This window comes from Balaenoptera musculus, chromosome 9 (assembly GCF_009873245.2).
Source record: "Balaenoptera musculus isolate JJ_BM4_2016_0621 chromosome 9, mBalMus1.pri.v3, whole genome shotgun sequence".
NCBI lineage: Eukaryota > Metazoa > Chordata > Mammalia > Artiodactyla > Balaenopteridae > Balaenoptera > Balaenoptera musculus.
In genome coordinates this window covers 81,235,857-81,263,561 of record NC_045793.1, presented here as the reverse complement: position 1 = coordinate 81,263,561, position 27,705 = coordinate 81,235,857, and the positions used below count along the sequence as shown (strand labels likewise).

General features: G+C 37.4%; 1 protein-coding gene across 1 annotated transcript in view; it reads right to left on the bottom strand.

The window, feature by feature from the left end:
- The window catches only part of SEMA3E (semaphorin 3E), a 267,673-nt gene that overhangs the window by 74,015 nt on the left and 165,953 nt on the right, over positions 1–27,705 (bottom strand). The window contains exons 3-4 of the mRNA XM_036863545.1: positions 23,149–23,208; positions 20,231–20,350 (exon numbers count right to left, since the gene is read on the bottom strand). Coding sequence (XP_036719440.1) covers positions 20,231–20,350; positions 23,149–23,208 — 180 coding nt within the window. The remainder of the gene's footprint in view (positions 1–20,230; positions 20,351–23,148; positions 23,209–27,705) is intronic.

Sequence of the window (27,705 nt, the reverse complement as noted above, 5' to 3'; positions counted from 1 at the left end):
TGAGCCTGGAAAACGGCCAAGTTTGGAAAGAAAGATCAAGATGAAACTGATGGACAGAAAGCATAGGACAATAATGAATAATAAGAAGCTGTGGTGAGGATGTACATGTGAAGAACTGGGGAAACAGCAGGGAATTACAGAAGATGAGATTGTCAGAGCAGAGACCCATGGCTGAGGCTGTGTATGATGGTAAAGCCAAAAAAATTAAGATGAGACACAAACTAAAGAGTAAGGCTGACACAGCAAAGCAACATCTAGTTGCTGCCCAGAACGGTAGTAAATTCAGGAAGGGAGAGAGAGCAGGGTAGTAGTGTCTCTGAGTGTGGAACACATGCAGACACGGAAGCAGGGTAGTGGGTAAGGAAGGAGACAAAACTAAAAGTAGGACCCTGGGGCTGGACTATATAGTTCATAGGCAAAAACCCAAACCAAAGAGCCCACTTATCACAGAAGAAACGTATAAAGTGTCATCACAAAACCAGAGCATCACCATTATATGAACTGGCATAGGTCATAGCAGAACCACAGCAAGACAGACTAGATGTTGCCTCTTATGACTTACTCAACCATGACTTTGCTGATCTGAGCTAAGCAAGGTTTACTTGCATAGCATCAGGGAGAGACAGCCTGCAACTAATTCCATCTGAGGGTACAGGAAGATTATTGGAGCTGAAATCAAAGTAGTTCACTCTAGGTATTATATAAGAGGTAAAAATCTAACTGATGATTAAGAACTTAGTAGTATGGAAGAGGGACTTCCCTGGTGGCACAGTGGTTAAGAATCCTCCTGCCGATGCAGAGGACACAGGTTTGAGCCCTGTTCCGGGAAGATCCCACATACCACGGAGCAACTAAGCCCATGCGCCACAACTACTGAGCCCACGCACCTACAGCCCGTGAGCCACAACTACTGAAGCCTGTGCGCCTAGAGCCCGTGCTCTGCAACAAGAGAAGCCACCGCAATGAGAAGCCTGCGCACCGCAACAAAGAGTAGTCCCCACTCGCCGCAACTAGAGAAAGCCCGCACAGCAACGAAGACTCAATGCAGCCAAAATTAATTAATAAATTAATTAATTTAAAAAAAAGAACTCAGTATTATGGAAGAGGAAACATTCAAAAAACAACTGTCCAGAAAGCTGAAAATAATCATCATACATACATATACATTTACAATTATATATACTTCTACATACACATGCATATATGTGATCTTCTTGAATTACTGAATGTTCAAATGTTTGATCATAACTCATCTTGATTCTAAAAAAGTCAATCCAACACTCAATTCTATTCAGAAACAGTTTTTATAGATTCATATCAATTCAACAAATTTAAAGGTCTGGCAAATAGTAGGTTATAAATTATCAGGTTAAGTAAAATGATAAGCCTGATATATATTAGACAGGCTGGGTCCTGGGACCCTTTACTGGAGTGCTTGCATCTGGACAAACATCTCCTGGAGCAACAGAACACAAAGAAATAATAAGGGACTAAAAATAACTGCATGCATGCATAGTTGGGGCTATTATGAACAATAAGATACAAAAAGGGCACAAACCAACTGTCATTTCTGAGGTGCTGGGAGCAAAAGCAGGGTACTGCGCATGATCCCTGCACACAGCACCGCCAAGCGGTGGGCAGACCACCTAAGCAACCCCTCCTGCCCGACCCATGGATCCGCCTCCACCCTCACCCCATTTAAGGAACAAGTTCGCCCCTCCTCATGTCTTTCTCTGACTTATTTCATTTAGTATGATAATCTCTAAGCTCATTACATCTTTTTAGTGAATGATTTCAATGACTACTGCCAGGATTATGTTGGGCCACGAAGAAACTGAGATAGAAATGACAGTGTCTTCCCTAGAGACACTCCGGCGTTCACATAGAAATTGTAATTCATAACTAAGGATTGTCTTCAGTACAATGAAAATCCAAAGGAAAGGTAATTAACTTCACCAGGTGGAGGTCAAGATAAGCATCACAGAGGAGGTGATGTTATGGGCTGAATCTTGAAGGATGAGTTAGGATTTTCCAAACAGAGAATAAGGATAACAGTTCCTCAAGTAAAGGAATCAGCATGAGTGAAAAACATAAGCAAGTGACAGAATACAACATCTTTAAGACATGGCACAAAATGCTGTCATTGCCTCATTTGTCCCATAGGATCAGGGGAGTCATGAATGGTGTGTAGGACTTCCTTCTCCTCCCACCAGGGCTCCCTCCTTTGTCAACCTGAATTCTCAGAGTTTTATTATTAAAGAAACTCTTTCCTTACAATGTCTCCAGAAAATTATTTTCTACATGTCCTGTAGGCGTAGGAAATGTGGATTTAAAGTACTGAATAAAAGTCAAGACTGGGATAAAATCTCAGAGTCAGCAAGTAGCTAAGAGATCAAGCCATGTGAATTAATAAGAACATCAAGGAAAGCATGCAGTGTAGGAAAATCCATACCAAGGATAGAATTCCTGCCATCACCAAAATTTAAGTGGCTGGGAAGGCAGAATATTCAGAATTGTAAAACTATACAAAAATAATGATCCTAAAAACTAAAAGAGGAAAGCATCTCTACAAAAATTATAAATACTATCATATGCAGCAGAGAAGTAGTATAAGATGAGGAGTTAAAGAGATACTTATTTGGCAACTAGAAAGTCGTGGGTAACAGAATTGGGAGCAGTTTTTGCAAAGTGCTAGGTGCACCCCAGGCTGATGAGCAAATGGAAGTTGAGGAAGGAAAGATGGGAAGTACCAACTCTTCTTTCAAGGTGGTCATAGGAAGGGTGAGAGCCAGAGAAGTCAGGAGATAAGCCTGTGGCCAAGTAGAGTTGAGGCTCAAGTTCTGGTTCATAATTTTTAATTTTAGAGACAACTCTAAACATGGAGAATTCTAAACATTTTTGTGCGCTGGAAGAAAAGAGAATGGAAACAGGTAATGAAGAAGGTAATAGATGTGATAAAGGGCATAGGTGGAACAAGTAATCTTGCAAGGAAGAGTCCAGAAATGTCTCCATATGAGACAGAGGGAAATGCAGCATCAAATACATAAATTAAGAAGTGGAAAAGAGGAGAGGTTATAGACTTTTACTTTATGGCTTCCATTTGCCTTTTTAATAGGAAGACATTTCAAATGCCAAGAGTTAAAAACTAGGAAGTCTGCATTGGAGGTTTAACAGGAAAAAACTGTTAACATCAAGTGTGCAATACCATGTACCAGTTCCTAGGGCAGCTGCCTCTCCATATATGATCTCAGAAAATCCATATAGCTCTGGCAAACTAGGAATTAAAATAGAGAAACTGAAGTTCACAGAAGTTAAGTACTGACCCAAAGTCACACAGGTAGTACGTAGCAAAACCTAGACTTGAAATTTCATCAGTCTGGTCCCAAAGCCTCTATTATTTTCACTGCATTATTTTGCCCCTACCCCACTTCCAGAACAGTAGTGACTTGGACAATGCCAGGATTGTTAATTGAGGACTATGAATGATTGACCATATGAACATGGGTCCATCTGAATAGTAATGGTGACAACCAATGTTCTCTAATTGTCTCTAGTACGATTCAGCAGTTTGGGAGCAGGGTTAGTAAATCACAAAGGTGAAGACAAAAAGACCAAAGTAGTTTGTTGTGTTTTATTAATATCAGTGCAGTGAGGTCGCCACTGTGTCAAGAAGTGAGTAAAATCTGGAGGGATTCAAGGATTGAGAAAATAGGAACATGTCCACTGACAGCTAATGATGAAGATCAAGTTGAGATAAAGTGTGGAAAAGCTGTAGAAGGCATAGATTCAAGTAGAAGATGCCTGAGTAGAGACAATTATTACCATCATCATTAAACTCTTACACGGCACTTCACAGTTTACAAAATGCCTTAATATAGTTGGTCATTCGGGAAAGCAGCACAGCATAAGGGACAACACTTAGCCTTGGACCATGTGGCCCAAATTTGGCACTTACTGGGCAGCAAGAAGAAGCCACTTAACTTCTTTTCAATTTCCACATTGTTATATGAGAGCAGTAATTCCTCCCTCATGGGAAGTTATAAGCATTAAAGCAGATGAACAAAAACATCTGGCACATGGTATGTACTCAATATGCGGTACTTATATTTATTAAGAGTCTTTGGGGGAAATTTTGATTCATCAAATAAGATTGAGGTAGACAATATTACTTCATTGATATGTAATTTTAGATCTAAAAGATGCCCTCTTATCTCATTTTAGAAAAGGGAAAATGGGGGATTAGAGAGGAAAACAAACTTGACTGAGGAGACTGAAATAGGATGAGACTAGAGCTTGTTAATATTGCTCAGAATTTCATTCCAGAAATAAAACTGAATCTACATACTGATCAATCAATCTAGACCGACTACCAAAGTCTGACAAATGTTTCAGATATGAGGATATGGATAGACATATAAGACCTTATTTAACATTCTAATCTTAGAAGAAGATGGAAGGCTTTTGTTAGAGAAGAAGAGGAAAGGTGGACCCAGAAGCTTATTTACCCAAACGCTAAGCAGAAAAGTTATTTAGGCAGAGAGAGAGAAAAATTGGGGCATCTAAGCTTTCCTATGACACTGAAGATATACCTAGCGTAGGAAATGCTGAAGAAGAGAGTAAGATCAGTAAAAAGAAGGCACAGTGGCCAAATGATATTTTACCCAATATCAGGATAATAAAAGGGCTCCATTCTGTTTTAGTCTCGTATATTACTTTTTTCTTCATTTTCTTGTAGGAAGATGATGGTAATAAGCAACACATCAAGAATCCTGAATTCCTATCAAATTTCTTCTCTTCTCTTTCTTACCTTTTTCTGTCTTTTCTGCAAATGCTGAAAAGAAAGTTTTCTGGAAAATACATCTACGACGATGTAGACTTTTAAAAGTTAACAAAATAAATGAGTAAAGTTGAGTTTGCTTACTTTTTAAAATATGTTTTAATTTCCCTTTGGAAAGTAAAACCTGACAAAATTCAATTTGCCAGACTGGAATAAGCAAGTCATTTTAATTGTCAATATTTTAATTAGGCTACCAAATTTAACTCTATGTACATGTGCTCTGTTTCATGTCCATGAATTAGCAGTATAGCATGTGACTGAATTTATAACTAATTTAACTTGACTCCACTAATAAAATCCAAGTTAGTTGTAAGGAGCCAACATATTACTTAATCATCTAAAATATTGTTCAAATGTCTTAGTGAAAATATTCTTGGAAACAAGAAAGTCCCAAGCTAGCATGCTTTGTCCTTAGAGTCATTGTTGCGATGAATGCCAAATGTATCTTTAGAGTTAGAGAACTGAACATCTTCAGGCATATTTTTTCAAAATTTCTTCAGATACTTTCATGAGAGCATTTAAAAAGTGAATCCATTTGACATCATTTCCAACCTAAAGCAGGCTAATGCAGCTATTACAAAACATCCACCATTACTCTATAGCCATCGGATAAGGAAAATAAATCATCTGGTTGCCATAGAATTATAAATGTGGAAAGTGATACACCATGGTAACATTAAGATTTTAGCATGAGGTACAAAAGTCCATATGTAGAAAGTCTGTGCTTCTTCTAAGTAATGGACTTACATTATGGACACTATCCACTCTTATATAAAGAATTATGCCATAATTATATCTCAAAGCTCAAAGATGGAGAAGTTAATAAAAATAGCTAATTGTTATTGAGGTACCACTTCACTATTGGGCTATATATGATTTTTACTACACTTTTATATTTAAAATATTTTTTGTTCAATTATATATATATACATATATATAATCAATATATACACATATATACACATATATATATATAAATGAAAACTCCAGTACTCCTAAATCCAAAGCTTTTATTATTAATCTCTAAACTCTTCCTTCCTGATGAGAACTATGTAACACATCTTTTTTCCTGGATTTACCTTGATTACCAAGAATGTCAATATCATAATCAGGAAATATTGGTTTTATTCTCTTTACCTGTTCCTCTTTTCCTACTACCACTTCTAATATTTAATTCAACTGTTCTCTTCCACCATTTTCCCCCAATTGTATTTTTGACCCCTGTTTTAAATTTTCTATCAGTTTCAAAAGGAAAAGGGTCATAATAAGAACTATTTTTAACTATTTTCTCTATGTCTAACACTGAACTGCACATTTTACATTTGCTCTGTCATAAAATCACCCAGCAAACCTATTTGGCAAATGTCAAGCAGCTCTTAAACGGCAAACTGAAGGCTTCAACTAAAGAGTTACTCAAAAATTCTAAGCCTCAATAAATATATGAAAGTGCTCAACTTTATTAGTCATCAAGAAAATGAAAATTAAAACAATGTGATTCCACTACACATTCATCAAAACGGTTAGAAAAAAGCAGACAATACTAAGTATTGTCTGTGGAGTGTGGAGTAACTGGCACATGCATATATTGCCAGAGGGCACAGAATTGGTACAATGACTGGAAAACAGTTTGGCAGGATTTACTAAAGCTGGACATACACATCCTCTATGACCCAGTAATTCCACTCCCAGAATATACTGAGCAAAAACACAGGCATGTTTACCAAAAGACATGCACAAGAATGTTCATGGCAGCATGATAACAGCATTGCAACTGTAAACAACCCAAAGGCTCAGCCAAAGGAGAATGGGGTCAATAAATTGAGGTGTATCCATACAAAGAAACACTACACAGCAATGAGAACACATGAACTATGACTACATACAACACAGATTAATGTTACCATATTATTAAGCAAAGAAGCTAGTCACACAAAAAAATAATGTGCTGTATGATTCCACTTACATAAAATTCGAAAAGAGGCAAAACTAATCTATGCCGTAGAAGTCAGAACAGTGGTTAGTTTGGCTTGGGCAGTTGGGGAGGTAGTGGATGCTGACGGGAACGGATCACAGCAGAGATTCTGGGGGGCTACTGGTGATGTTTTCTTTCTTGATCTGCGTGCTGGTTACACAGAGGCGTTCAATTTGTGAAATCGAACATGGGTACATTTGTTTGCATCTGTTCACTTTTCTTTATAAGTGAACAAAAAAGTATACTTTAAGAATGTCTCTGCTTTCTATGGTATGCTTCTTAATTTATATTCTAAAGGCCAGAAAAGTAAAAACAAATATTTATCACGTTATCACCAAACCTTTTCAAGAGTGGGCAGAGTCCATAAAATAAAAAGAAACCAGTATGTGTATAGAGGGGATTTGTTTATTATGGAATTTATAAGATAGAGTCTATCTTATAAACACTTTCACCAGTTGAACCAAATAAAATTATTTTAAAAAGCAAAAAATATTTACAAAGTTATAAAGTCATCAAAAAGCAAAGATTCACCAAATTTAACTAAAACTTTCAGATCTCAAAATAAAGTCCAGAAATTTCTTAATCAGGGCTGTTAGAACGTTAGAGGTTCACATCAAAGTATGAATGTAACAAAATCCATTCATTTATTCATTAATTTGCTCACTCATTCATTCATCCCATGGTTACTGATTATTAGATTCTAAGCACTAAAGTCCACAATCCTTCTAGTGCTTGGGTAACAAATGCAAATGCCCATCAGGGCCAGGTGGAGATGGCGAGCTAGCAGAGGCCTGGTGTAAGCGTGCATCGTGTGAGTGGCAGGGACTGTGCAATACTGTTAAGCACATGCCCCTATGTGTGGAATGGGGCAGCAACTACTAAGGACCCACTGATTCTTTTCATGTCGGTCCAACGGAAATCACAATTTACTATGTGAAACCAACCGGTTTTCAAATGTAGTCTCTTTAAAAGAAAACAAACAAGAAACACTGTGACAAACAAAGCACATCTGTGAGCTGAATCAGACATATGGCTGCCAGTTTATAACGTCTGATCAAATTAAAGAGACATGAATGCTTACTGGGTTACAGCCATGAGAAGCTCGTTTGTCCGTTACGTGCCCAACCACTTAAGCACCACATTCATTCTCTGTTTCGCTGTAGACTGAGAATTAACGGTTTAAAAATAAATCACTTAATTACATTATGGTTCATTCTTGCTATGAAATACTATGCACCATTTAAATGAATGAGATAGAATTATTATGTCCAAATATATAAATAGTAATGTCTTTGAAAAATTTTTGAGTAAAAATTAACAAAATCAGAACTTCAAGTAGGGTATGTTTTTTGCTCTTACACGTATACACACACGTTTGGAAAAATAAATATCAAACTACTGGGCTTCCCTGGTGGCGCAGTGGTTGAGAATCTGCCTGCCAATGCAGGGGACACAGGTTCGAGCCCTGGTCTGGGAGGATCCCACATGCCGTGGATGGAGCAACTAGGCCCATGAGCCACAACTACTGAGCCTGCGCGTCTGGAGCCTGTGCTCCGCAACAAGAGAGGCCGCGATAGTGAGAGGCCCGCGCACCGCGATGAAGAGTGGCCCCCACTCGCTGCAACTAGAGAAAGCCCTCGCACAGAAACGAAGACCCAACACAGCCAAATAAATAAATAAATAAATATCCTTAAAAAAAACACAAAAAACAAACTATTAACGTAGGGGTGCCACAGAAGAGGTGGGCAAAAGTTGGCACTGGAGCACTTTCACTTTTTATTTTCCTGCCTTTTTCCATGTATTCTACGTATTAAGTGGGAAAAAATAGCCCTCATGGCAGAGCTCACTGCTCCCTGAGGATGTGGCCTGCTACCTCTTTAATTAGGTAGCGTTCCGGACCAGCATAAGCCTCTCCTGATCCCTTATCCCCAGGGGCCAATAGGAAAGTGGCTCAGCAATACAGCATCACTTGCTTTTCTCTGCACCTTCCCTTTGGTCCTAGGCACGTGGTGCTGGAGAGTGGGGTTTCTTACTAACTGCCTCACATGCAGAGCATGCACAAGAGTGTCAAGCAGTCTGCCTTTCCAAAAGCTTTCATATAATCATTCTCAAACAAAAACTAGCCCAAGGAATCCTGTTTTCCTTCCCACCAGAAGATCATGTAACCAGCTTTCAGTATTAAGATTGACAGGAGAGAAAGACCTTGAAGGAACAATCCCTCTATCAAAGACATTTTAAAATAACCTTAGGGATATTAAAGATCACAAAAATAATAGACTGCAAGCTCCTGGAGAAAGTGTCATGCTCACCTTTTTATGTCCCAGGGGTAGAAATATTGCGTTTTCTATCACCTGCACTGAAAAATATCTTTTGAGTTGCAGTAAAGAAAGCAGAAAAACAATGAAGAAAATGGTTGAACACCTGCTGGACAAGATAGATATAATTTCTTTTAAAGTATTGGTTACTATTTAAGTCTTCTAATGCTAGTTTCTAAATAATAAATCTTGATACAATGTGATAAGAAATTTAATTAACCTTCTTTACCTACTCAAAAAATTTTGTCTTTTTCTAAGATACAAAATAAAAGAAAAAGAAAAAATATTTTTCCTTGTGATAGTAACTCTTAGGATGTCTTCTTTTTAAAAGAACTATTGCCTATTTGATAGCTATGATGATAGTATAATTTCCTTTTTCACATTTAACTTTTAATATCTATTCCAATGGATAAAATATTTCCATTCTTCCTACTTCAGAAAAAAAGTTATTGGGGTTTCCCTGGTGGTGCAGTGGTTAAGAATCTGCCTGCCAATGCAGGGGACACAGGTTCGATCCCTGGTCCAGGAAGATCCTACATGCCACGGAGCAAATAAGCCCGTGCGCCACAACTACTGAGCCTGCGCTCTAGAGCTCATGAGCCACAACTACTGAGCCTGCATGTCACAGCTACTGAAGCCCACGAGCCTAGAGCCCGTGCTCCACTACAAGAGAAGCCACTGCAATGAGAAGCTCCACACAGCAACAAAGAGCAGCCCCCGCTCACCACAACTAGAGAAAGCCCATGCGCAGCAATGAAGACCCAATGCAGCCAAAAATAAATTAATTTAATTTAATTAAAAAAAAAAGTATTATTGTTAGGTAATCGCTATTTTCATTGCTTATAATTTCCATTACACCTGCAGTCAAAAATACCTGTACAACACATGGTCTCCAGAATGAAAACGTCATAGACTGAGGTCAGAATAAAACATAAACCTGACTTCATAGGGTCATACATATAACCTTTTAATCACTTATTTGAAATGAATATAAAATAAATTGCCATAATTTTTAAATCAATAAAACATTTCTATATATTATTTTCACGTAAGTAGATCAGGAAGTTACAGACCAGAGTTGCCCTTCAAAACATTTGACCAACAAGGTTTATAAAAATAATCTTGATACAAATTATAATATAGACATTTTTGTCAACTAATAGTTAATTTAACATATAAAAATTATCTGAAAAAATAAATGTTGCTGAATACTCAATGTAAATTTTCATGTATTTATTCTATTCAAATGGCTAATGCTCACCCTAGATTTTTACAAAATAATTAAAAAATTACTACCTTTAACATTTTTGTACCTACTGCTAAGATAACTGCAGGTAAACCAATAGATATAAATAGGGACCTAACAGAAACTCTTTAAGATGACAAATTAGAAAATCTTTGAAATTTTGTGTGTTTAAAAGCTGGGTGTGACAAGAGTTGATATTAAACAAAATAATTTGTGAAATCAAAATATGCATATTTCTTTGTGAAAAACACAAAGAATATTAAATGCATGGCTATACTGATCTCAGTTGTGTAAAACAAACTACAAAGATCAGTCATATAACTCTAAGAGAGTAACTTTTTAAACCTCTGGGAATTGTTATTAGTTTTGCTGGCTCTCCCAATGGGATTCTGACTCTGTACTATAAGCAGAAAATAACAATTTAAAAATCTGCTAAGAAACGAATATTAAGAACCTGTGAGGAAAATATATCTGATAAAAATCCATGTACTCATAACATTTACGTTTCAATCTATTTTGGACACTTAAGTATTGTTGCCTGAAAAGATATTTTCAATATTTATTGAAAATAAAGGATTCAAGCTCTAAAGGACCCAAGAGATAATATATAAAACACATGACTCTAAAAGGCAAGAACCTGTTGTGTCTGGATAGTAATCTCTTACTGGCACATCAGAAAATATTTAACTAGGGAATACAAACAACTAGAAAAATACATAATTTCCAGTCTACGAAGTACAAACGTGAACTTGGTAAAAAACATTATTTGGGTACAGTTCCTAACGTATTTTCAAAGAGATTTATACTGGACTGAGTTAATGTATAACCCTTTTGATTTTGAGCTGACAGTATCCCAACTTAAGTAGCTGAGCCGCTACTTTCTGCAGTAGATGAAACACGTCAAAATCATACACTGAAAATCAAAAAGCACATTATTATCTTTGGTGCCAGACACATTTGCATGACTAATACAGTCTGCATACTTAACAACTGATATAAATAGGCTTTAAATTAAAATACACTGAGAAAATTTACCCTACACTAATGAAATACCACAGCAACCTACATTCAAATGCTATGCTCACAAAGACAATCAAATTTTCCCATTTTTGAGCAGGCAAAATTTGGAGGCGGCCCACACATTCACCCCTCAGTCTTTACAGTTCTTACAAGGAAGAATGTTAGGTTTTTTTTGTTTTTTTTTTTTTTTAAGAGGAGAGCCGTGGACAAAATTTAGAAAAGAATGACTTTGGGCTTTTCTGGTGGTGCAGTGGTTTAGAATCTGCCTGCCAATGCAGGGGACACGGGTTCGAGCCCTGGTCTGGGAAGATTCCACATGCCGCGGAGCGGCTGGGCCCGTGAGCCACAACCACTGAGCCTGCGCGTCTGGAGCCTGTGCTCCGCAACAAGAGAGGCCGCGATAGTGAGAGGCCCGCGCACTGCGATGAAGAGTGGCCCCCGCTTGCCACAACTAGAGAAAGCCCTCGCACAGAAACGAAGACCCAACACTGCCATAAATAAATTAATTAATTAATTAATGAATTAAAAAGCAAGTTTAAAGAAAAAAAAAAGAATGACTTTTATTTTTCACCCTTCGCTCTGTGCCTTTGCCTTTTCTCCCCCAGAACCATCCTCTTAAAACACTTGTACTTATTAATACAATCTTCCTTTCATATAAAGATATGTAAATGAGAGTATGGTAGGCAGAATACTAATGGCACCCAATATTCGCATCCCCTCTTATAGAGGTTTATTATAATCTCCACCCCTTGGGTTTGGACAAGACCTATAAATATGGTAGAAAAACCCCCCTCTAGATTATAGTACTTTATATGGTGATGGTATAGTAATTCTCATAATTAGGTTATACTATATGACTCCTTAGTAAATTGGACAGAAAGATTCTCCTGCTGGTTTCGAAGAAGTATGTTGTCATGTTGTGATAGGGCCACATGGCAAAGAACTGCTGGGGGCCTTTAGGAGCAGAGAGCAGCCCCTGGGTGACAGCCATCAAGAAAATGGGGACTTGAGTCCTACAACTGCCACAAGAACGTGGAGTACGACCCTGAGCTCCAGCAACATGGCAGCCCGGGCAACACACTGATTTCAGCCTTCAGAGACGTGGAGCAGTGGAGCCAGCTAAGCAGTGCCTGGTCTCCTGCCCCACAGAAACTGTGAGATAATAAATGTGCGCTGTTTTAAGCTGCCAAATTTGTGGTAGTTTGTTCTGCAACACAGAAAACTAACACAAATAGTAGCAGGCTAATAGCATTGAGCTAAAGTCATTGTGCTCTTAGAGAAACTTAGGTTGTTAAGGGATGAAAGCAATTTTTATTTTGCAGCAGTTCAAGGCCTTTGCCGGTTCTCTAGAAACATATGTTTTATACCTGAACCTCTGGGATTTTTTTGTCTGAACCTCTATATTCAACACATAATTTAGATTTTCTATGAGAGGTGAGTAAAATTAGAAGTAGACATAAACTTGTAGTATTTTACATAGTACTTTATATTTGTATAGCATTTTATTATTTAAAAAGTACTCTTGGGACTTCCCTGGTGGCGCAAGGGTTAAAAATCTGCCTGCCAATGCAGGGGACACGGGTTCGAGCCCTGGTCTGGGAAGATCCCACATGCAGCGGAGCAACTAAGCCCGTGCACCACAACTAGTGAAGCCCGTGTGCCTAGAGCCCATGCTCCGCAACAAGTGAAGCCACTGCAATGAGAAGCCCGCGCACCACAATGAAGAGTAGCCCCCGCTTGCTGCAACTAGAGAAAGCCCGCGTGCAGCAACAAAGACCCAATGCAGCCAAAAATTAAAAAATTAAAAAATAAATACATAAACAGCACTCTTAGTGTAACAGAGAAGAACAAACCTGACTCCATGCTGGATCTATTCCTTTAGTTCTAACCTTTGCCCTCTGTTGCCTGTGCTTAGTCATGCTGGCTCTGCACCTTCTGTAAAAGAATGTTGCCTACAGCCTGACATATATATCATAGCCCATTCTCCAGGCTCTGACCTTTAAAGGTCTTTTTCATTCATACAGAGATAAAAAGTTGCAGAACAGAGAATAACAATTGTCATATTGTAGGTTTATAGGAACATCAGTGACCTGACCTACGTGGACAGCTGCAAGAACAAAGGATTCCGGCACCAAGAAGTTTGCAACAACCTGCCATATCCTCTCCCCTTTTAGGATAAAAGAAGCCTGAATTCTCACTCGGGTAAGATGGTTCTTTGTAACACCAGTCCACCACCTTCTCAGTCTGCTGGCTTTCTGAATAAAGTCACTGTTCCTTTTGCCCCAACAACCCGTCTCTAGATTTATTGGCCTGTCGTGCAGCAAGCAGTACAAGATTGGACTCGGCAATATTAGATTTCTGAGAGGATAGCAGCAGAGGCATACCTTCTATTTTCCATAAGTTCTCTCAGAAAAACAGATGGATCAACTAGAAATGCCAAACGACAAGCTCACAGACAACACCTACAGCGAAGTGGCTATTAAGACATCTCCGTGAGCCCCCAAGTACCAGCAGGTGTGGATGAACTACTGCAAGCTATAAAACACACAGGGTATTAACATCTTGCCAGAGGAAGCAGAGAGAAGCAAACAGGTTTTGTCAAATGTGAGAAGAAAATAACTCTCATATTTCCAACAAGCGCTCACTAGTAGTGTAGCATTGCTTTAGAATGTCAGGTGAACCTGGGAGGAATTCTTGCTGATTCAATCTGTGGGTGATTTCAAAGGGCCTGAGGAAAGAATGGAGTCCTGTGAATCCTCAAAATTAACCAGCCCACTTCCCTCCCAAGAAGAAACTGCTGCAAGTAGAATACAATTTGTCCAAGAGGAGGACTAAAGAAGGTCAAGGGAAAGCAACAGCCAGACAAAAGAGAAAAAGATCATGGCCAGAAGAATATCTATATCCATATCCATATCTATATATCTGTATCTATATCCATATCTCCATATTTTTGAAAACTTGACAAAACAAAACAGAATGGTGAGTTCTAAAATGTAAAGCTAGACATACATCTATTCTGATCCACACTTTCCTTTTAAAAGTTCAGGAACTAATTTTTTACAAAAATGAGCAATAGAAAAGGATGCCACCTGCATCTAGTACAATGTTACCATAGGATAAAAGAATAATGAGTAGAATAACATTACCACAGACAATGAAAGTTTGTCAAGCAGACATGCCACAAAGTGGATGAGAATCAAACATAACTTAGTATTTCAACAGAAGTTTTAAAAAGATAGAAGAAATAAAATACATAAATCAAAATTAGGAAAACTCAAAAATGAAGTGATAGAATTCAGGAAGGACTTTGAAATAAAAAGAAAAAATAATTTTGAAAAATAAGACTAAACTAGAAGGGGCATAAGAGAAAAAGATAAAACAAAACCAAGAGTTTACAACCTATGAGGGGAAAAAAAGGTGCAAATAAAAGCAAAAAATAAAAGAAATGATTCAATCTGGGTGTCCGTTACACAGGGGTATTCAATTTGTGGCCATGATCTAGCAACACATTCACACGCTGTGTACATCTTGTATTTATATTATACTTCAGGAAAAAATTAAAAATAATGAAATGAAGAAAGAGACAAATGTGATTCAAGAGAAAGTTGGCTTCAATCCTTTATGCCAGAAAACCATGATTTGCATCCACATTTTACTGAAACTCCTCTCATAAATGTCTCCAAAGACTTTCCAAGTCCAATGACACTGACTCTTTGAGACTTGTAACACTGGTGATCACTTCCTCATTTCTGTGCTATCTGCCTCTCCTATTTTCCTCCTAACCTTTCTAGTCACTTCTTGTTAGTCTCCTTTGTGGGTTTTTCTTCCTCCACTAGCCCTTCAAATATTGGCATTTCCGGACTCTATATTCAACTATTTTCCCTTTTTTACTCAAATTCTCTTCCTAAGCAGTGATATCATACCTAAAGGGCTCAGCTTTCACACATACACATGCTGTTAATTCTCAAATCTGCATTTCTAGTTCTGGTTTCTCTCTTGAAAAATAGCCCTTTACATCCAACTGTTAATGAGATCTCTCCACTGACTATAAGACAGTCCCCCTCCTTGTCAAACTTGCTTCCCACCCAGCCTCCTTAACTCCAAGAAGGAAAGTGATCATATCTTCTTGTTCAATAAATAATTTAAGTTTCCCCATCTACTATCCTAAGAAAAACCTTTCAACACTCCTATACTTTTTATATCCTTCTCCATATTTCTTTTCCTTAACAATTCTATTTCTGGATTGAATAGGCAATATTACTGCCTTTATCACAATTCAGTCACTTCTTCATCTCCTACATTCTAATTTCTCATCCCTTTACCAAAACTGCCCTCTCTGTAGCACTGATAATGTTGTCTATTGTTAATTTTTTTCCTTTCACTCTTACAAGTGTGATTCTAATTTGCACTGACATGATTTGCCTTATACTACTATGCCTGCTCAATGTGTTTACACTGATATTCCCTAAACATTCTACTGTCACCTATATAATGGCATTTTCCAAGTTACTTTGATAAAGTGAATGGCAGAGAAGGAAAGCAAGAGAAAAAAATAAGATAGAGAATGAGGGAGAGAGAGAAAAACAGAAAGGATAGACTCCTTCAGGCACCATTAACTCCCTAGGGTTCAATAATTCAACCTATTCTGGTAACACCCTATCCTAGCTGCAGGATCAATATTTCAAATAACTGTACATGGAAATAAAACAGTTATAACTGACAAACACTGAGCATTTTTTATGTTCTCACAGAAACATACTCTTATCTTCTTAGTTTCCTCTTGCTGTTAGACTTTTTCTCCCCAATCATCAAGAAATAAAATTGGAGTTGTTTTTTGATTCCTTTTCGTCAGCAACATCCAATAAAATGTTAAGTTATATAAGCTCCTGCTGAGTGGCTTCTCACATCAGCTCCACACTTCCTTTCCTTTGCTATTGTGACAACACTCGAATATCCTCATGATCGCTCACTAAGACTCTGATAAGAGTTCCCTTTAATTTCTCTCTGCCTTTCATCCCTCTCTGCTTGAACCAATCCTAAATATTACTAATGACATGTCAATCAAACACTATGCTCATCCTCCTTCCTAGTCTTCATGCTGTTTTTAGAAATACCTACAGAATGCCACTGTCTAGCATCAACATCCTCCACCAATTTGCCCCAGCTTTATCTTCTGCTGTTTCCCAACCAACCAATGTCTGTGAACCTATTCCATATGTGCCTATCTCTGTGTTTTTTAAACATTTTCCTTGCCTATAACAATTTGTAATTTTTCATCCCCTCATACGAAATTTTACCAAGCCTCCAAATGGAGTTTTGGGAAGAAATCTCTCACTGCCCTTATTATATCATCTGACCACATATTCCTTTTATGACACACACAGAATTTTTTTCAAAATATGTTTTTAATCAGACCTAATATTAAGATAATTACATGAGAAAACTATTCAACATTATGTATATGAAGGTGAATTACATGGAGTTCCACGTCTACTGATGACAATGCGGCTTGTACTAAACTAACTCCCACAGATAATGATAACTAAGTAAAAAAGTACAAAAAAAATTATTTGAAGGCAGTGGATTCAGTAAGAGCAGACAAAGACTGGGGAGTTTTTCACTCAAGGAATGTCCTAATTCATGTGGGGAGGAATGGCTAGAACTCAAGCAGAAAGCCAGAGACCTTCTAGCTTGGAAAGGCATAGGGCAGAAATTTAAGGTACCAGATCAACTTAAAAGTGAGAAGGCGTATCCAGAAACTGAAGGAGGCGCCCTGAGATCTGTGTCTATACTCTTTCCCAAGTCCTTAGCTGACACCTGAACTGCATGTGCAAGCAGACCCTGAAAAGCAGTGGCTGGAAAGTTAAAAGAGATGCGTGGATGCTGCCCATTGCAAGGTAGTTTTTTTTTTTTTTTTTTTTTAATTTTTATTTTTATTTATGGCTGTGTTGGGTCTTCATTTCTGTGCGAGGGCTTTCTCTAGTTGTGGCAAGCGGGGCCACTCTTCATCGCGGTGCGCGGGCCTCTCACTGTCGCGGCCTCTCTTGTTGCGGAGCACAGGCTCCAGATGCGCAGGCTCAGTAATTGTGGCTCACGGGCCCAGTTGCTCCTAGGCATGTGGGATCCTCCCAGACCAGGGCTCAAACCCGTGTGCCCTGCATTGGCAGGCAGATTCTCAACCACTGTGCCACCAGGGAAGCCCCGCAAGGTAGTTTTGAGTGTGAGTCCAGCCAAGTAAACTGTCTGCTAGAATAAAAACAGACTCTCTTCAAAGGTAACAGAGCTCAGAATCAAGAATTAAAGTATATAATCTACAGTGTCCAGTACAAAATAAAATTACTAGACATGCAAAGAAACAAGAAAATATGATGCATCGCCAAGAGAAAAAAACAGTCAATGCAAACCTAAAGTAACCCACATGTTAAAATTAGCACACAGGGATTTTAAAACTGCTATTAAAATATGTTCGAAAGTTTAAAGGAAAAGAGAGTCATAATAAATAAAAATATGGGGCAGCACTCAGGATAGAAATGGAAAATATACAAAATGAAAGTTCTAGAACTGCAAAGTACAATATTTACATGGACCATTAATGGAGTGGGCTTAACAGCATACGGGAGATGTCAGAAGAAAGGGAAAATAAATCAAAGGTATTTATCCAACTTGAAAAACAGAGGAAACAAAGATTGAATAAGAATGAAGAGAATCACGGTGACCTGTGGGACAATGCCCAAAAGTCAATCTGTCTGTCTGTCTGTCTGTCTATGAGTCCCTGAAGGAGAGGAGAGAAAGAATGAGGCAGAGATATTATTTGGAAAAAACAATGGCCAAAAATTTGGTGTAAAACATATACTCTGTATCCAAAAATCTTAGTATCCCAAGAAATATAAATATCAATCTCTCCAACACTGCCACCACACACACATAGGCACAGTATAGAGAAACTACTGCAAACCAAAGATAAAGAGAAAATCTTGAAAGATAAAACAGTTACAAACAGGATAATACCAGCATGAATGAAACCTAAATCTACATGAGAAAGAGATTAGACAACAATAAGGCATTTCTGAGACACTTAAAGAAAAAAAAATGTTAACCCAGAATTCTATATCCAGGGAAAATATCCTTCAAAAATAAAGATGAAATGAAGGCGTTTTCAGATTAATGAAAACTGAGAGGATCTGTCACCAATAAATCTGCATCACAAATTGTATATGTTCTGACTTTGTATTTATGTATACCTGTGTGTTTGTATACACATATGTACATATGCATATGTATATACATATGTATACTTTGTATATATGTAAATATTCTGACTTTGCACTGGACTTACTTGCCTTCTAATGTTCTCCTACTATATTACCTGCATTGTTTCTTTAAAATAATTTAGTAAATACACTGTGATGTGTTTGTGTATGCTACTTAACTTTCATCTACAACTAGGGGTGGTTAGTTAACATTTAAAATATGCTAATCAAAAATCCTGCCTATAAGGATGCTTAAACAGCTGAAGTGCCTCAATCAGGGGCACTCTCCAAAGGCAGCTAGAGTGAGCACTTCAGATACTGCTAATTATGTGTGCACCTGCATGTTAACTAGTATCAGGAATATCAGAAATAATTTTTCACTAGTGAAATGAATGTTGCTCTTCATATGTGGTGGCTGAAAATATTTTATAGTCACTGCTGCCCTTTCATAAATGGGGTCCAAGAATCAAGGGAGTAGCAGATGTAAGCTATTCTATACAGGACGGATAAACAACAAGGTCCTACTGTATAGCACAGCGAACTATATTCAATATCCTGTGATAAACCACAATGGAAAAGAATATTAAAAAAAAGAATGTTTACATGTGTATAACTGAGTCACTTTGCTGCACAGCAGAGACTGGCACAACATTGTAAATCAACTATACTTGAATTAAAAAAAAAAAGAGAGAGAGAGAGTCTAGCTGCTTAACTACAGATCATCCAGAGCTCTGCTTTATCTGTGTCCCATCTTGATGCAGGATTCTGCCTTCTGACCACAAGGGAAGGTAACAGATCCTGACATCAATATATTGTTTAGTAGGCTTATTCACAGTGAAACTGTGATGTAACGTGCTTGAAAATGCGCCTAAATAAACCAAAGCTGAGAGTTTACCCAGTTTGTTGAAACCACTTATATGACTGAATGTCAAGCCTAGTTGCTAGTAAATATAATGTGGTGTATGTGGCAGAATTCAGTTGGGATTTGCTTTCAGGATACCATACCATCTAGTGGTGGGGTCTCGGGGGAGGACATGTATAGCTCTCATCAAGTAAAGTTTATCTTAAGTCAGTTTGCAATCTCCCCCAGCCCAACTCTACCTCCCCCACCTCACCTGGCCAAGAAAAGGAGTCATTACAGGATCAACAAGCCTTTGCATGTCTTTTAAAAAATACTGTATGTAGTAATTTTATTTATATAAATTTATTTTCATATATGCTTGTATATATATGTTCATATATATATATATTCATTCTAGTTTGGCACTTACACCAATAAAATTTTATATAAGAAGACGATAGAGAACACAGTTTGATATTAAGAAAATATTTTTAAGCGGACAAATTAAGTAAATGAAATTCTTCAGTGAATGAATACATAAAGAATTGATTGGTTCACAGATTTTGAAGATGGCAAGAATTTTAAAGGCCCAGAGAGATCGTTTATCTGACTCAAGAAAGCTTAATCAGAAGATCACAAATGCTTTTCTCTTTTGTAGGAAGCAATGCCACAACCTTTCTTTTAAAACAAAGTTCTTTTAAGCATTACTTTTGATAATTCATTGAGAGCAATGAATGAAATCATCATACCTCTAAATGGTATCCAACTCTGATGAAGGCACAAAGTGGGTCAAAAGCTCCAGTACCGCAGGTCAGAAGGTGCGTCCTATTATAGTGATGCAAAACCCGAACATAATTTGCACACTCACTCTAAAGCAGGGAAAAAAAAAAAAAGAAATTGGTTAGTGTAATGAACATATTTAGTTCTTTTTTGATTTCTGCTTTTCCGAGCCCTAGAAATCTCATGTATAATCCTTGCTTGGTTAGAGAAGGCAAAGGGGGCAGATGAAAAGAAGATAAGGACCAGTGGAAGAAGAGACGGAGGTGACCAATACAGCGATGTATGAATTACATTTAATAATGCGAGTGTATCATTTTCATATATTCTAGTACATGAGGAATTTAAAAAAAGCACTGTTCAGAAATTTATCCAGGTATAAAGATTTACATGGCAATATGTTTCACTAAATAATTAAATTCTTCCCAAACCTGTTATGTTTTTAAATTTCATATAAACAATGAATCAGCATAAAGTCAGAAAACAAATAACTAGAAAAAGCTTCATTACACTTAAGGGAACATATGCAGACCTTAGGGCAGTACAGAGTTTTGATGTTTGGGATAACAACAAAATAAGTCTTATATCTTCAAACTCATAAATTCATATAAAGTACTTTCATAGAGAATTTTTAAGTAAACAGATAGAAAGCTAACTGATAAAAATAACATTTTATACCTATTACTATAAGATTACAGTCCTGAGATCAGCAAACTTTTTCTATAAAGGACCAGAGAGTAAATATAATTAGTTTGATGGGCCATCTGGTCTCTGCTGCAACTATTTACTTCTGCAGCTATAGCATAAAAGCAGCCGTTGACAACAGAAAAATGAATGTATATGGAAGTGTTCCAACAAAACTTCATTTATGGCAGGTCACATTCGGCCCCAGAGCTCTAGTTTGCCCATAATGGGATTCAACTGTAATCTTATCACGGACAGAATCTTGATTTTACACATCTTTGTATTCTGTAGCTAATCAAACCCAGTACCTGATACACACTCCATGTGTAACAAAGTTTTAATAGATCAGTCATTAGGTGAGTATGCTGAATGAAAAAAAGTTTAAAATTACTTCAGACAAACTTGACTAAATTAATTTTAGCAAATACCTTGTTGGCAAATCAGGTACTGCTAGTTCATTTAAATTATGAGAGAAATACTAAACCCTTTTATTGCTAAATATCACTTTGACATTAGTACATGCAATAGTCAGTACATACTATGTTTTATAAGGTCAGGTTCTGACTTTTAAATTCTCTCATGTAACAGTATTAGGATGAAAAAGCCAGCAGAACTATCTCACCGTAAGTGATTCAGAATATAGCATTCCCTTGGTAAGAACAAGTAACACACTACTGAACCGATTGTCTGGGAGCACACAGACTTATTCCTTTAATTTCCCCTTCATGCAGCATCCTAGTCTGTATATGACCCGTATAGTTGGGAAAATCTAATATCCTATTTTCATATTGCTATAAGCACCTGCTTCTCATCTCTTGAAACTGTCACATCTTGAGGAAGCCAATTAGACCACATTTTGGCTCGGGGGGGCTTAGATTGACACAGCCTCTGAATGTGTTCAATTAGTCAGCATCACGCCGTAGACTAAGGCAGCAAGGATGTCTTGACTCATCCCTTGGCTGTTACCCGGTTGCTGCAAGAATCAGGAGTTGGTATAATGTGTGTTAGATTTCTACATGGTATTTTTTTTTTCTTACTGAAAAAAAGGATGAGTTAACTTTCAAAAGGCGCTGTGCATGCCTTCCTCCAAAGCTGTGAATTGTGTCATCGGCCAGCTACTCCTAGCATGTGAAAAGTCCTTTCACCCGCGTACTCGTGCGTTAGCAACTATGGCAGGGTTGCTGCAGCTGGACCACCTCTTCCCTCTCACACGCTGCAGGGAAGTTATGGAGAGATGGAATATTGATTCTTTCAGTAGGAGACATCCTCAAAACATGTGGAATATATAAAGCATGTTTATTGCCTTTGCCATCTTCGTTCAAGTTTTTTGTTTTTTCTCCTTTAGTTTCTTCATTTGTTTCTAATTTACTAATCAGGGTGAGATGAAATCTCACAAAGACGGTGCTTAGGTTTTCCTCAAATTAAGAAATTACCTGAAATTATTTTTCTCCCCAATACATAGGAGATAAGCCTGACTAGAAGGAATTTATAAATCTGAGTTGATTAAAATATTGTAAGACAAAATAAAACCAAGATCTAGATGGTATCTTGGTGCCCTACTCTACCTCTACACTGAAATTAATTTTTAAGTAATTATATATATAGAAAATGTATATGTATATATATGTGCATGTGTATACATGTGTGTATATACATGTATGTATGTCTGCATATATATTGATATATATATGTATATATCAATATATATCTATAGATAGATATTTATTCTTGAAATGAATTGCATATATGCTTTTTAGGAGCAAATAAAAGGTTAGAGATTCAGTCCTTTGTCACTGACCATGACTATAATTGATGATTTGTTTAATTTACAATGAATAATACTCACGGGGGCTTCCCTGGTGGCGCAGTGGTTGAGAATCTGCCTACCAATGCAGGGGACACGGGTTCGAGCCCTGGTCTGGGAAGATCCCACATGCCGCGGAGCAACTGGGCCCGTGAGCCACAATTACTGAGCCTGCACTTCTGGAGCCTGTGCTCCGCAACAAGAGAGGCCACGATAATGAAAGGCCCGCGCACCGCGATGAAGAGTGGCCCCCACTTGCCACAAGTAGAGAAAGCCCTCGCACAGAAATGAAGACCCAACACAGCCATAAATAAATAAATTAATTAATTAATTAATTTAAAAAACCCAAAAGTTTTTAAAAAAAAAACAAAAAACCCCAATTTAAAAAAAAAAAATACTCACGGCATCTTTTCCTTTCATTATGCATTCTTCTGTTTTTACTACTGTGCTTGGCCAGTGTATCTGGAATAAAAGGTAATGGACTGTTATGCAACTGCATATAAAAATAAACCACACTGAAAAACCATTTCATTTTTTTTCTGCAATTCAATACATTTTATTTTGTTCTATTTTTGTTGGTTCTACTTCGTTCTTTGAGAAGATCAAGCAAGACTTTATCTTCTTTATGGCATTATTTGCCAAATTAAGACACTTATCTTTCAGCTTTTATTTTATGCTAAACTTTATTTTTTTTAATCTTTCTGAAGGCTCATCTCAAGTCTCAGGCCTTTAGAGGCCACCCATACTTCAACCAGCACTGCTCTGCATTTAACCTGCTGTAACCTCTGCTGTCCAATCTTTCTCCTGAACTTGTCTGCCCCCCAAAGGCCAGGAACCTCTTTGAGTTCCCTTTGCATTTTTACCACCTAGCACTGAACCTGGTGGGGTGGACTCTCAATAACATTTGTGCACAAAAGAATGAAAGGATTTATAATGAATGAATTTATAATTCATCCTTTGTTTATAATGTATCACTTCATAATACACCACAAACATCTTTGATTATTTTTAAAACATTATTTAACTCTACCAGTTTCCCACTGGATTTCAGGAAATTTTCGTTGTATTTCAAATTTGTTGGTTTCTTCATTGAAGAGAGAATATATCAAATACCTCTTTTTCATCTCAAATAGTGCCCAGCACTTTGCTGGGACCACAGGCAGAAATCATTAAGTACTTTTTAAATCTAATTCCACAAATGTTTAACCGTGAACTGCTGTTTTTTTTTTTTTTTTTTTGGATGAAAGAAATTGTTTTCTCTATCCTTTTCTTTTCTCAGATTGTTTCTGTTCCTCTTTTTGCTTAAATGATAGATTAATCATACCATGTGCCAGATAGCATGGCAAGAACTTTTAGTTTTTCTTTCTTTTACTTTATAAACTCATGTGCAGAGGTTTGACTTTGTTATACTATGCAACTGAGGGCTCATTATTATCACTGGTCTTAAAAGGTCCCTCTCTTATTTTAATTACCTATTTATTTCCTTCCCTTCCCCCCTCCATCTTCTCCCTGCATCCCTCCAGGAGGCAATCACTGTAAATTGTTCCTGGGAAGACTAACAGTTTTTTTGTTGTTTGCATATGTTCTTATAAAGTCTATATTGCTTTTTGTGCATTTTTTAATTTATGTAAATGGTATATTTTAATTTATGTAAAGTCTTTCTCATCTTTTATACTAAGAACTGGGTTTTGAAGACCCCTATACAAAGCCCTATGTATACATACAGTCTGTTGTTTCTAACTGCTTTGTAATATTTGGGGAATGGATCCCCCATATTCCCTCTTCTACTCTCCCAGTGAGGACACCCAAATTGTCTCCAAATCTCCACCACAGCAAACATCTGCACATCTTCTCCCAATAAAACCTAGGGGAATCATTTTAATGTTTATGATCTCCATGAACAGCTCATTTCAGTTGCAGTGACTACACCAGAAGTGACGGTGTATAAGCTACTGCGGGAAAAGGCTTCTTACCACAATAGTCTGTTTTGTATTAATAAAGTACTTTATTGACAAGAACCACTCCCTCCCCCCCCCCCCCAAAAGCAGCAGCACATCTTTGTACACGTCCCTCTGGGATCTATATAAGAATACCACTGGTATGTACAACCAGGAGCAGAATTACTGGGTCTTAGCGAAGCATACATTTAATCTTTTACTGTAGTGTCAGGTTGCTCTCCAGAATGGTGACATGTTTATACTCTACCAGCAATCCTCACTGACACGTGGCATTATCAGCTTTCTAACTTTTGTACTGAGTACTTCAGATTCAACATTTAATTTAATCCTTACCAGAACTTTACCTAAGTATTATTTGGGAGCTTCTTTTTAAAAAAATGCATATTTCTCTGTCCAACTCTACAGTGCAGATCTATGGATGGGAACCAAGGTATACAATTCCCTTAAGTAATTGTAGCAACTGGTAAGTTCTCAAATGTTTCCTGTGCCTCAAGACCTAAAAGCCTCCCGGTTAATAGCTTTTCCCCTCACCTGCTGGATCAATCACTCCCCCTCCCCCGACTGAAAAAGCTCAATCGGCTCCCTTTCTCGTGTCTCTTTCTGAATTCCATGGGATCACCTTCTCATGCTAATGTATCATCTTCACAGGCTCTGCTGGTCAGCGATGATGAATTCTATTTTGAGCGATGCTGACTTTCACCAGAACCCCCTATAGTTTTTTGTTCATAGCCTCCAAAGGCCTGTGCCTTGGATCCACATGCCCTAGTGTACAGGACTCCTAAGATGTTCTCTCTTCCTCTCCTGCCTCTATGGCTGCTTTGAGCCAGGTTACATGGACATTTCTTTGGCTCCCTTCTTTTTGTAGGCAATCATCTTCCACTCTCAAGTGAACATTTTGGTGAATGAGTAGAAATTTCCCAGTAGAGTAGACTGGGTCTCTTAAGATATTATTAATATTTCTAAAAATAGCCTTTTCCTCCTCAGGATGCTTAAGAGCCTCAGGTCCTGGATTAAGAAGAGCTCAGGTATGGCATCCTACTACCCGGTATCAATGGTCATATATATTAGACTATATTGCTCCACCTGTGCCAATAAGACAAACTGTCTTCTTATCTAAGGCAGTTTGTTCCCTAAAGGTCTCTATTATCTCTCCCTGATGTCTCCCCTCCTTCCACCCACCACCATCCTATCCCTGTGCTCTGCTAGTCTGGAAGGACTTTCTGGTTATTGAACTACATACTAGATGCTGCTGATTGAAGATATTTTTATTTAGTGAGGACTGTTTAATTATTTTTAAATTACTGCCCAATATTCAAAAGTGAGAAATTTTGCATAAAAATCTAGATTTCTGGTGTCTCTAGAAAAATCTAAAAGGCGAGCAACAGGCATGCCTTCCTATGTGGCACCATTCGTCTGGAGTTGAGTCTGAAGTCTTCTTTCAATGGGACAGGCACTCTCTGATTCTCTTCAGACTTTTCTTTTACCTGAGTGGCCCCTGTAGGCATTTTAGTTTTTGAAATCTGATATACATGTTTGAATCCCAAATATGGTCAAAATTTAAGATTTTTAAAAACGCTGTGTCCCATACAATATCAGGTTAGGCATTTATATGCTAGATGGGGAAGAGGTTTGTCACTTAACTCACACATTACGTAGTCAAATCCAGGCCCTGATACATGAAAAATATTGGGGATTTATAAAAGTGGTGTCAATAGCATTTGATTATGATGATCCTTTTATGACTAAATTTATTATCATGGGAGTAAGCACTCTATGGTTTGAACTATAGGTATATGACATTATTTTGATGTTACTATTAGTGTAATGAGCCCCCTAAAGTTTCTTACTAACAATATTCAGCATTCATGTGTTCCTTTGTTTTCATAGTACAGTATATAAACTTTTAAATAAAAACACAAGTGCTTTTTGTTATGTTACAACATAGAAAAAAGACAAAAGGAAAAAAGTAGAGATATAAAAGAAAACCAACTAAAAAGTCCAAAGCACACATAGAATACCCTAGAATCAATGTTCTTCATTATAGCAGTAGATCTATCAGTGGATCACATATGATTCAGGAAAGATATCACATAAATAAGACAATGTCAGGTTCAACTGCAGGCTTAACATCAGCCTGAGGTAGGTTACCAACACCACTAGACAATAGGATCCTGGAAGTGAAGCTGTAGAATTTATAAACTTCACTGATCCTTTATTTTGGAAAAAATTCAGGCACTGAGCAGTAGGTTTTCTCAGATGATTTCTAAAACTCATTCTAATTTGAGCTTCAATTTGGTTTTGGAATTATAATTTTACTGTGGATGCATAAATTATTCAAAAGGATATGCTAGAATGTATATGTGTGTGTAAATACAAATTCAAAATACAAATTCATTTTAGGATCATCCATCACTGGAAAGATTTTCATGACTAATTTGCTTATTGACATGAATAAATCGGAGAATACCTCATCGGTAGAGCAGAATAATGCTTTTATATTCTTAACACCTTTAATTTATGAGATGCAGGGCTTTTCTTCTTAGAATATTAGCATCCTTTTTTATTCATTTTTCATCATTATGTAAAACGGTGACTTCTTTAAACTGTACTTCTACAATTTCAAAGTATTAGATAACCAATTCCTTGGAAAAATATACCAAAGTTCAGCTTTTCAACGTTGAAATAGTATCCAGACAATAGAACAACCTCAATGTATTACCTCATTCTCCTCAATCATTGCTTCATAAGGATTATTTCAGGGACTATTTGAACATATTGTCTGGGGAGCAATTCTCTAGAGGATTCCTATACTTTATTGACAGCTTTTGTTCCACATTATCTTTTCAAAGAGCCTTGGAAGACAGAGATAGAATCTCCCTTCAGGGCAAATAGAAGATTTGTTTCCTGACGGGGATAATAAAGATAATGTCCCCCTCTGGGCAAAGGTTGGACAGCTTTGCTAGCAAATCCCTGGTGAGACTGGGAGTTTTCTGAGCTGGAG